The sequence below is a fragment of the Osmia bicornis genome, chromosome 15 (assembly GCF_907164935.1).
Source record: "Osmia bicornis bicornis chromosome 15, iOsmBic2.1, whole genome shotgun sequence".
In the NCBI taxonomy this organism is placed as follows: Eukaryota; Metazoa; Arthropoda; class Insecta; order Hymenoptera; family Megachilidae; genus Osmia; species Osmia bicornis.
This window is the reverse complement of record NC_060230.1, coordinates 559,757-572,000: the sequence shown is the minus strand read 5'-3', so window position 1 is coordinate 572,000 and position 12,244 is coordinate 559,757. Positions and strand designations below refer to the sequence as shown.

Below are 12,244 nucleotides of genomic sequence, written 5' to 3'. Positions count from 1 at the left end.
GTGTGTGTGTATGTGTATATGTGTGTGTATATATATATATATAAGAATCGCGTTTGATTCGTTGCATGGTGATCAGTATGCGTGCATTCTCCGCATGGCCATATATCGTGTCTCTCCTCAGACCCATATATAGGGACCCGTTTACTCGAGCAGCAGCTTATATTATCCGCAACCAGCGTCGTGAGTGCATCGTTCTCTCTCTCTCTCTTTCTCTATCTATCTATCTCGAAATCTCTTCTGTGTTGCATTGAAAATGTGATACCTTCTCAAAAATGATTTCCACCTTCCAGTGATTTTACGAAAGAGAGCATTCGCGAATGGTGAAAAAGGGAGGGAGGTTCTATTCAGTGAAAGAAGTCTACGATTTATTGGAAAATCGTTTCACGGACAATTGTTTGCTCGACTGAAAAGGTGGTCCCGAAGAAAAAGAGGATAAGAGTATTGTGATAGAGGGTCTGGTTTTCGGGACGAGGATTTTATTCGCCCAGATACGTACCCAATGAACCTCGAAAGATGTTCTGAATAGATGTTCTGTCGGTGTTTCGGTGGATATCTTCGACCTGGTTGCTACAGTTTCGTGTGCCAGTACTTTTATCGGCTTCTTGAACGCTCGAAACTCTGTGAACAGCAATAAAACGATCGACGGACGATTTTCTGGCGTTGCGATATTAAGGAAGCTCGCTTAGTAAAACGCGCGCCGTTGAAAGCTTTTATATTGGATCACCGATTAAAGTAGCGCCTACCCAAGGTGCATCGCGAACACACAGGATTACGCGAATGTAAAAAAGAAAAGGGGGCACCGAGTTAAAGACTTTAGTATGCGGCTCACTGGAACATCCATGCACCTTTTCATCGCGTCACGATGCACATGCACCCTGATGCAATTCGTGTGCATCGCGTTGCTCGTACACCCTGCTCATCAAGACGACGTTCGCTTTGCAGGTACGCAGAAGTGCACCGATTCCGAGTTCAAGTGCACGAACGGCAGGTGCATACCCGGAACGTGGCACTGCGATGGCGACGTAGACTGCCACGATGGGTCGGATGAGGATCCAACACTTTGCAGTGAGTACAAATCCTTTTTTTATTTATTTACTTCAATTTTTCGATATTTTCTTACATTACAGATAGTTAGTGAAGCATTTCATTTCAAATGATCTTCATTTACTTCAGTTACAATAAATGATTTATTGAATCTCAATATAAATCTACCATGTAGGTACTAACAATTCAATTTATTTATGCTACTTAAAATTTAAGAAAAGTTTTACTTATTCATTTAATCCATTGACCCCTTTCAAAAGCAGTGAACGTATTAAATATGATATCCTTGTAATTAAGTTCTGTAGTTTGGTTTACTTGATACAAGTTCTGACCGTTGGGTCTGATTGCTACGATTTAATTGTAATTCTACGGAGGGTAGAAAATGGGCGTGAGAATACTTGAGAAAGTTTTGCACCCGTTGTGTAACTTCGTTAAAGAGTTCGAAGATGTGCTGATACAGAAGATGAGCGAAAAACGCCCTCAGATTTCTGATCAGGTCAACCGAAACGTTGGCAAACAGTTACCCCTTTTTCTTCATGAACTTAATTGTTAATTGGTATCGGTGTCTTCTTCTTCTTTTTTTTTTTTAACTAGTTCTAGAATTTTTTTTATACGTAAAGGAAGAGTAAATGAAGATCATTTTGAATTAAGTAGGTTAAAAGGTCATAACAGAAGACTTCTATTAATCAAATTTTTAATTTACTCAATATTTCTATTTAACGAAATAAATTGTATACATGTACGAGCGTGAACAGAAGGTAATCGTAAGCTCATTTGTTCGTGACGAAGCGAAAAAATACAAACGTGCTGTAGCAGGAAAAGAACGACAAACTAGTAAATGGTTCGTTTGTTACGTTTAACGGGTAAATTATTTGCGAGAGGTGAAACGTACAGGCAAACAAAATTATTTCGTTTCACACGATTGTACGAACGTGTATTTTATTTAAATATTGTACTACGTTGCGTTGATGGAGAATTAAGGAGTCGTTCTGTTAAGTAGAAATTAAAAACAGTGGTTTTTAGAAAATGTGAATTCGTAAGAATATGTTATTAAATTTTGATAGCAAGTTAAAAATAGTTTAAATACAATATTTTGCAAAGATGTCGTTTGGGTCTTGATTGACCCAAATTTTAAAAGTAAATCTTTAATTAAAAACAGAAAGGGAAAGGCATAGAATTAGTTTATACATTTAATATTTTTTTATTGGAAAATTTTCAAAAAATGGAAGTAATATGGAAAGTACCATTGAGCTGCATACCATTTCGGTCAGTTTTGATTTATATGAATAATTCTGGTAGACAGCATAGAGGTACATTTACTGATTAAAATTTTTTTGAATTTTTTTTTGTCAGTTGAAATCACTTCCCCTAGTGAGATATCTGTTTTTCAAACTCGGCACTTTTATCTTCAGATATATTATTAAAACAGCAATTTAAAAAATTGTTTTACATTGAAGTACTTAATTTAATATATGTATAAACGAAATTTGATATTTTCATTTATTGTATTTTCAAAAGAAAAAAATCACCCCTTAAGGAGAACCTCCCGTTTAATCACTTAAAAAGTAGATGATTTTTATTATTTTTGTATAGAAAACTTTCTGGTTTTTAATAATAAAATACGTACTTAAGGGTATAAAAGAATTGTATTTTACATTCATGTCAATGACTCTTTTACAATAATAGCGAAAATTCTAAGTGGCAATTTGTGGTGCACGTTTGAATGAAACAAACACGAAGGAAAAAAGTTCTCGTTCCAAAATTCCGCATTGTACAAACACAATAGCTATCGAGGATTTTAGGATTTCTTTTTTTTTTCAGTTTTTGATTTCAAACAATTTCCCGACGCTTTTTTCCTGTCGACAGTTTTTTATTTGTAGTAGTGCATTGAGCGTTAGAAAAATTGGAACAAAATTTTTTTTTTACTACCTTTAACTGTATTAATGAAACCCAAAAAATTTTAACTATACGTTGTATATTTTTCTTCAAAAAAAGTCGTCTACTTTTTGCAGTGATTTGATAAGAGTTTATCCTGGACGAGTTTTTTGATTCATGGATACGAATCAAGCACTGCATCACTGTGATTAGTACGCTTGATATAATTCGTATTCGCGGTACATTGTTATTTTCCAAAGGTTGATTGCGACGCGATATCGCGTTATTAATAATAACAGCGACGGTGCTCGTTCTGATTTCCACGCGGAATACCGATTAATATTCATGTCTGTGTATTTTGTACGACTCGATGTATATATACGTATCGTAATTAATATTCAATTATAATGGGCTCGTATGTAAATGGGGAGACAGTGTGCCACCGCTGATTACTTTCGCGTTTTGGTGATTGTTCGTATAGTCGTCAGTCTTACAACAATCATTTACTAATATCTGTTCAATTACGTTTGTCAAGTTCTGTTTAAAAATTGTTAGTTATACACTGTCAATTAAAAATTTGAAAACCTTACCATGTCGGACATATAGTGTCGGAAAGTTTTTGATCGATAGTGTCCTAATATCGTTCTTCAGAATTACTATTCCGTAGCGATTGGAATATATCAGTTAATTACAAGCACACACGTTCGTCAATCAGTTGATTAGCTATCCCTGAAAACAAACAGATGAACGAATAAATTTCCTCGGAATGGTTTTTGGTAAAAAGAAAACGAGACCCATGTAACGCGATCCCCTCGCTGCAGACGCTGGTATGTGAAAGTGCAACTTTTCGGACCGGTTTCATGCAGGTGAAACGGATTGATGTATGAAGGAAAGGCTACCGTTAGCTTCAAGACGCTTTATAGCATTTCCGGTCGATCTCCTCTCCTCTGATCACCGAAGAATTTCGTCGATACTTTTTTTTTTTAAAAAAAAAAAGCTTTTATCTTGCTTTCACAATGAGGTTAGAACATTTTGAATTTATGGAAAATTCATGCGCATTTTAAATTTCAAATTCATCTGGTTACTATGAAATTATACGAAGGTCGACAAGTGGTTGATCTATAATAATCGAGTGATACAATAAGAGTAGAAAAAGTTCACTTTGGGAAAAGCGATCGTGTCTCTTGTAAGATTAATCATAGGACAGATCGAGGGTATTTCAAATATTTCAATATTTACCTTTAGCGACATCGGATCACGTTCAATTTACATAACTCTTCGCGGTGAAATGTCTTAAGAGGCTCGTTCCGTGTTTTCAGCCATTGTTGGATCCTTTAACGAGGCAAGTTATCGATCTTAATACCGGTCCACGATGGTCGGGGGTAATATCCATTATTACATAGAGACCGAGCACAGTTTTAATATTAATTGCTCGGCTTCCGTGACGCGGTATCCTTTTTTCAACGGTTCGATCCGATCGGTCGACAATTTCAATATTGCAGAGGCAATTAAACGTGGAGACCGATGAAAGATGAAAATCAGTGAGAGGACGTACGATACGTTAAAGGTAAAAAAAAAAAAAAAAATTAAAAAAATGAAACGAGGGAACTAGGAAGAGGGTTACCGGTCGCTCCAATTATTCGTGCATGCGGTGGTTAATTGAGAATATTTCGAATCATCCACGTGTGGAAACTGTTTCCTGAAATATACAGAGTGTTTCAGAAACACTTACGATCTGATTGTAAATTAATTTCGTGATTTTTTTTTTATTGTGCTCCCTTTTGAGGTAAACTATTTTATTATCAAAATTTCTAAATGTACTTTCTGGATTTTAAAAAGTTAAAACGACATATGAAATTATATCTAGGAAATTTTTTTTTTTTCTAATATGATAAACACTCATTTAATGCGATAAAAGAAAAGTATTTCTCATATCAAACTTTCATTAAGACCTTCGTTAAATAATTGAAAATTTATTACAAATGTTATAGAATCTTAGATTAGTAAAAAATTAAAAAAAAGAAATTTTAATTTATAATAATTCTATGAATTTGATGAAGTGTCGAAAGGATTAAACACTCGAAATTGGTGTTTATCATTTGTATAACAGTCCTTGTTAATCTGTAAACAATTTTCATTAGTAGAATGTGCGTATACAAAACAGTTTGAAACATGGAAGTGACATTTCACTGTGCAGAAATGATGTAACCTCGAGAACAATAGTACTACAAGTCAAAGGTTAATATCATGCTGGGACTATAATAAATCGCGATGCTGATAAATCGTCGTCGATTCGCGTGTTCACGCTCGTACAAGACATTTAACGTGTGCCAGATGAAAAATGATTAAGCGATTGCGATCAAAAAGGGTGGAGACCGTGCAGCGAAACGGAGTTCGAGTGCAGCCCAGGGGAGTGTATACCAAAAAGTTGGCTATGCGACCGTCAGCTAGATTGTACTAACGGTTTGGACGAGAAAAATTGTCAGAGTAAGTTATTGATAAATTGTAGGTTCATCGATGGACAAGGAACCAGGAGAAAAAAAGAGCAGGTTTAAAGCTACGGAACACAAACGACAGATTATTCGAAGGAGAAACGTAGAAAGGGTCTTGAAATCGCAAATTGCATCCCTGAACTGTTGAACTCGTTTCCTATCAAAGCGGAATCGCGACTCGGCCACCGGAAGCTAATAAATTACCGGCCAAAGTAAATATCGGCTTTCGAATTTTCCTACACTACGTCTCGGAGTTTTGCTAGATGGTTTTTCTTTTTTCTTTTTCCTTTTTTCTTGTCGGAGTTCTCGACAGGAATTCGAACTGCGATAGGCAGATGAGAAGGGTAACTTTGGAAATTCTTTATTTTTATACTTCTGAATTTCTAAATTTCTTAATTGAAAAAATAGAAAAATTGAAAATTTTCATATTTCCAAGTTCATTTAGGCTAAAAAGGATTCATGCTCTTCCAAAAGTACCTTGTATCACCATCCCTTTACAAATGTACCATTTTCTTGTAGTTAAAATGGTAGGAAATGGTAGGAACAAACAGTAGACTAAACTTATCTCAATAAATCGGCGAGTTGTAAAACTATCTTTCCAAGTCGTGTGACTTAGATCATCCGTTAATAAACTTTACTACTCTACGCTACGCTATTCTTTCGGTGATAATTCAAAACAACTGTACATTTACAGCCACTTGCATAATGAGTATGGCCTGCGAATGCGAGTCGTAATACTCTCATGGTGTATGCCTTCGTATATTTGGAATTTATGAATTTCATTATAAACTTAAGGCAATGTATGCAGAGTGGATGATAAGGCAGAAAAACACAGTGAAGTTATTTATGATTGTATGACATCAGATTAAGTCCATCTGCTACTAAAATACATTAACATCACAGTTTCTTAATTTATTGTATCAATTAGGTAGCTCTTTTGATTTATTAAGTAATCAGAAATTAAATAAAAAATAATAACGATTAATCTTTGAGCCAATTTCTTTGAAAGTAAAGAATGAATTTATTAGTATAGTTTCAAAAAGAAGTATTCTTTATTCTGATTTCGTATAAATGATAGAAGAAGCATTAATGATCCAATTTTAATCATGATAATTGATATTAATCGATTGAGATAAGTTATTTATAAAACTGGGTAAAATTCAGAGGTAATACATTTTATATGTATATTTAATAATATTTTATACATTTTCAATTGATATGTAATGTATATTTTGGGAAAACTTTGAATTTTGAAAGCTTGCTATTTCAGCAGCTCTCAATTTTGATTTTGCATAAATTAGGAGAGAAACCACTGAAAATTTAATATAATAAAAAAGTAATTTCTAATAATAGATTAAAAGCTTTATACCTATAGGATTATATAATTGCAAATTAGGAGTTTCTAGTTCCAATTTTGCATAAATTATAGGAAAAGCATTCAGAATTTAATTTTCATGGTTACATGATATAATAGAATGCTCAATTCTAGTAACAGATTAATAGCTTGTGTCTATATATGTGGAATAAATTTCCAATCAATAATCTACACATTTTGGGAAAAACGTGAATTCATTTACAATTTAAAAAGTTTTCAATTTCAAATTCGCATAAATCACGTTTATATCAATAAACCCCTACTTCACAAATCCTCCTTAAAAAAAAAAAAAAAAAAATCATAAACACGTGTTAAAGTAAGACGATCTTGCATTGAAAAACAGCTCGTCCTATCAAAAGAATAAAAAGTATATCAACAAAAAAATCATCAAATCATCAGATGATTGATAAAAATTGAAATGTGATAATTTTGTTAAATGCAATTGACTCTGGGAATGCAATTAGTTGATTTCGAGACAGCTTTCTGGTCTGTCGACAAAAATAGAGCACGACGATGCCATGGTCGGCATTGTGCGAGCTAAAATGAGGCCTCTGGCCGTGTATTTGGCATCTCGTCATTCTTTGCTCGAAAAATCAGGTCCAATCGATTATCATCTTGTAGGAACGAAGAATTGCACCGCAGAACAGTTCACGTGTCACTCTGGGAACGGAGAGTGCGTGGCACTTACATGGATGTGCGACGACAATAAAGACTGTTCGGACGGTTCAGACGAGGCTGAGTGCAGTAAGCTTTTGCACGGGGACTCTTTTTATGCTTATTTTTTCTTTTCTTTTACATATTCTGAAATATCCATAAGCTTCTAGTATTTTAATAGCAATATTCTATTCTTTTTTTTTTAGCACGTCGAATGCCAAGAATAATAATACTCTGTAATTGCAATAAATTACTCAAGATATAATACATTTTTCTTTAACTAGCCTAGTTAGCCTTCATTGACTTTACTAAATTTTTTTAGGGTGAGGGAAACGTGTAATATTATTTAATTTTTTTTCTTTATTTACAATTTCAACCATTATCGTGTTTTTTGTTATTACTTGTATACCATATTGAATTTTGGTCCACAGTATTTGCATAAGCGGGGACCAATACATATTTTGGGGAGGGTAGATCCACCCTACTCCTACTTAATTAGACTAATTTAGTTCGTGGTATCAGTGACTGATAATCCCCTTGGCATTCAACGTGTTAATATAATTGTAGAAACTTTTGGATACTCTCTGCAATGCTAGATATTTTTAGGTATGTCTTTTCTTTCAATTCTAGCTTATTGTCAGTTTTTTTTAGCACATTGATCATCAAGTATTAGGTGTATGTACATGAAATCCACAGAGTACAGCAAAATACATGGTTTAATTTAATTTTATTTTATTTTATAAAGAAGTTTATCCTATATACGCTATATTCGACAAAGGTTTGCCAATGATTTTATACGCTTATAAACCATAATTGTATTTTAACGTTCAATAGAGTACATGCATTCTCTGTGGCCCAATATCGTGTTTGCTTCGTCAAATAACGTACGCTCTTTGAAAATTCAGTGATCTCAATTTTGAACGAGTAATACGCTTTGATTGCTACTCGCAATCCGTAAACAACTCGAATTTTGTAAACATACAAATTTTCACGTGAAAATGTCAAACTACTAATTGTTTATTAATCATAAATTATACTGCACTCTCTGTATAAATATAAAACATTTCAAATATTTTAGTCCAAACTTAATTTTTCATTTTTTCAATAGAATTTAATTAAAATATACTTGAGATCAATGTGTTAAATATTTTTAATTAATTCTCAATTTATTAGATTCAGTTAACTCTCGTACGGTGGACCACGAAAAGAGCTTCAATTTTAATTCAATTTTGTATTTCACATTATTTTCAAACTATTCTTTTAGATATTATTTGCAATTTAAAAAATTAAATGGCTATTTTTAATTCAAACATAATTGAACTTTTCATAGTTCCGGGTCACGATTGACCTGGCTCCATCGTTTAAGGGTTAACGTTAATTTTCCGATTGAAAGTTTGATGAAAAGTTAAAGTTTAATTGGAGCCCGTATTTGATCAACTTTATAACAAGTACTCCACCTTATAAATTGAGAATTAATTTACAAAAGGGGTTCATGGTAAGCATGATTAGATTTGTTCTTTTTGAAATTCTAAACTGAAAGCACTATGCATATTGTTTCTGTACTGCACAAAATTTCACTTTCTTACATAGCAATTTATCATCTGTAAAAAATGTCTGCTATTTGTCTTCAGTTTCGTCGAAATCGTGTGATAGAATATTCAGTAAAAAACAAAAAGTACGAAATGAATATTTAACGACGCTTTGAATTTGAATAACACTCATATTTTATTTGCTATGGTATTCACGCTTTTAAACGTTCGTTTTTCGTGCTATTGGAAAAAAAAAAAAAAGAAAAATGCAAATATTTCATTTTTGGGGAATATGAATTTCTACTGTTCAACGAGCCGTTTAAAACTTACGATAAATGAAGTGAATGGAATTATCGAATAATGAGATGTTGATGTATTATTAATCCTTTTCAAAAAATATTGGAGCTTTTAAATTTGCAAACAAAATATAAAAGGTTGAAATTGTCCGAGTGCAAAGGGTTAATATTTAGTTAAACGATACTGGTGAACGTGCTTATTAAAGGATAAATACGAAAAGTTATGCCGTGGGTGGACATGTCGTGAAACAACCGAAAGCTCGTTTCGTTATTTAACGAATTAATATAGAACAGCAGCGTGTGTTTCGTAATCGTTGCATGCTGCACGATTCCCTCTAATTAATAAATGTTACACGTACGCAAATTCCACCATCCAGATATTGCGGAGCCTTGCTTGTCCTTTTTATTATGCTCCAAATATAATTGTTGCGCCTGCGAGATCATTTACATTCTCTCCTAATTAGTCGGACTTATGTTATTGCATGACTTCCGGACCACAAGTAACATTACTTTCTTTACTATATCATCTTGATCCGTACAAGCTACAATGACTACAATGCGTTTAATAAATTTTATAATTTGTTTGTTGCAATTATTCATGTGTTGCCGATGTTTCCGTAGTTTTTTCTGTTCTTTCTTTCTTCTCTTTTTTTGTCAGCTCTGCAATGTTAACCCTTTGCTATTTAATTTGTTCGAATTTTCAGTTAAAATGAAATTATACAAAAATTATTAAGTAGCAAAGGGTTAAATATAGTGAAATAAGTGTTTTTTTGATTAAATTAACTCTGACTGTCCCTGCGCTTTAAATTCAATTTAAGAAAAAAAAGGAAAGAAGACTCTGTATGTTAGTAATAGTTCTAGAATACCATAAAAAGGCATGGTATTCTAGCATGTTCGTTTTCACAGTGACAGTCAAAGTGTTAAAATACGTTCATGTGATTTTATTTGTTTCCAGCGTGAACGATCAGCGTTTCGCTAGTATTGTCGTAAAGTAATCGATTTTTCGTTCGTTCTCTACCGTCGGGAGAAGCTGCCTGTTTTGCATGTCTGCCTTTTGAATAGTTCTCTTGAATTTAACTGGTAGTTGAACATGTTACGTTACACGAATGCCTGATTTTGTAATATGAAAAAGTCTTGACACAATTTCATGACCCAAAAGTTTTTGGTATAGGTAGAATTAAAGCTTAAACTTTACTGATAATAACTATATAAAGGTTTTAAAAATATTTTTATTCTGTATGAATTGGTCGGTTATTGAAAGATCACCTTAATGTAAATACACACCGTCGTGGATACATTTTGTACCTCGTTGTCGTTGATCAAGAACTGGTTAATTACATCGCTTAATTACAGGACTAACGGCAAGAAACTTATTTCTTCCGCTACATCCTCTTGAAAGTCTAAATAGTTTGCTGTATAATTTAAACGTAGACCTCTCGTTGTAGTTTCAAAACAGGCAAAACTTATAAACTTCGAAGGCTTAGATTTAATTGCCGTAATTAACCCGGCGATCTCTGAGGCCCTTAAGAACGAAAAATCGTTACATATTTGTTTCGATCCTTTTTTCGCTTGGATCTCTTATCTGTTGCAAAGTTCGGCCAGATGGCTACATACATTTCCATGCATTATACCGCTGTATGGTTTTTTTGTTATTTAAATTGTGTTGTAATGTTCTTTTCTTTTCGCCGTGTTAAAAAGGTTACGTTGGACGCAAAGCTAAATTAAAAGAAAAAAGAAAAAGAAGTGCGCGTGTAATGTGATTTACTTTAAGTGAGACATGATTCTCTCTCTCTTTTTTTTTAATCATTTGGGTTCGTTGCCGGTCTTCTGTTTCTCTCGCGTTACGTTCGAAAATTTAAAACAGAAAAAATCACGAATTTCAATGGAAAATCAGCGTCGATGGAATTTCCAGCTTCGAAATTTGCAAATGAATGTTAAATTGTTTAAAATAGCATGAAACATTGTTATTGGATAAAGATAAAATTAAGTTATCAAGTGTAAAGTGTTAAAAGATTTGGAATATTTTTTGTTTTGCAAAATTCCATCGAAATGAATTATTTTGTTGAAAAGTTAAATAAAAGGAAAAGGTTGCCAATGACACCTGCGTCACATTCCACAGCGCGCTTCTTTTATGAATTAAATATATTTTTGCAGTTGGTAGAAAGTGATCGTTGCCTTTTTAAAAACGAAACACCTTCTCTTTAGATGACACCTGTCGATCCGACGAATTCACATGTGCAAATAAACATTGCATTCAACAATTATGGGTGTGCGACAATGACGACGATTGCGGGGATGGCAGCGACGAAAAGGATTGCAAACCGATCACCTGTCCTCTTGGAACCGATTTTGCCTGTTCGCAAAATTATTGCATAACTTCTAAATGGAGGTGCGACGGTGACTTTGATTGTCCTGATCATTTAGACGAAATTGGTTGTAAGGTAAAATCACATGGATTGTCGTTTTCATCTCAGAATTGTATTTGTATGTTATAAAAGAAATTTTCACCTCCACCAGATTTTTTCCACCAGCGACTAAACTTGGTATTACAGTAGTTTCGATTTCATAGATCCGCATAAAAGGCCTTCGACAAGAATAAATATTGAAAATGGTTCAAATGACTCGTGTAATTCAAAATGCTTTTGATATTTTTAGGAATATGCAAACGGAAAACGTCCCAGTCATTGCAGTAAAAAGGAGTTTGACTGTGATGATGATTTAACTTGTATACATCAAAATTGGGTTTGCGATGGTGACAAGGATTGCCCTAACGGTGCAGATGAATCACCACAGAGGTGTCACAATGTTACATGCAGACCTGATCAGTTTCAATGCGAAGATCATCATAATTGCATATCAGGTATTCCATTAACGCAGAGTTGGTCTATTAAAAACCGTTAATATTCAATTTAACTCATTAGCGTTAATTGAATTACTACTCTTCTACTATTATCTCACTATTTTTTTTTTTCTTTAATT

General features: G+C 33.5%; 1 protein-coding gene and 1 long non-coding RNA gene across 9 annotated transcripts in view; both read left to right on the top strand.

Annotated features, from left to right (window-relative positions):
• LOC114876025 (low-density lipoprotein receptor-like) overlaps positions 1-12,244 on the top strand; it is a 30,431-nt gene that overhangs the window by 13,248 nt on the left and 4,939 nt on the right. For 5 of the 8 annotated variants that reach the window (XM_029187013.2, XM_029187008.2, XM_029187016.2 and 2 more), the window contains 4 exons: positions 943-1,065; positions 7,408-7,530; positions 11,471-11,706; positions 11,921-12,125. In XM_029187013.2, coding sequence (XP_029042846.1) covers positions 943-1,065; positions 7,408-7,530; positions 11,471-11,706; positions 11,921-12,125 — 687 coding nt within the window. Of the gene's footprint in view, positions 1-62; positions 181-942; positions 1,066-5,286; positions 5,407-7,407; positions 7,531-11,470; positions 11,707-11,920; positions 12,126-12,244 lie in introns of those variants that run through there. The other 3 variants (XM_029187015.2, XM_029187009.2, XM_029187017.2) reach the window with 3 other exon arrangements.
• LOC123988525 lies at positions 7,537-9,257 on the top strand. The gene is made up of 2 exons (XR_006830146.1): positions 7,537-7,763; positions 7,872-9,257. It is a non-coding gene; the product is annotated as an uncharacterized LOC123988525 (long non-coding RNA).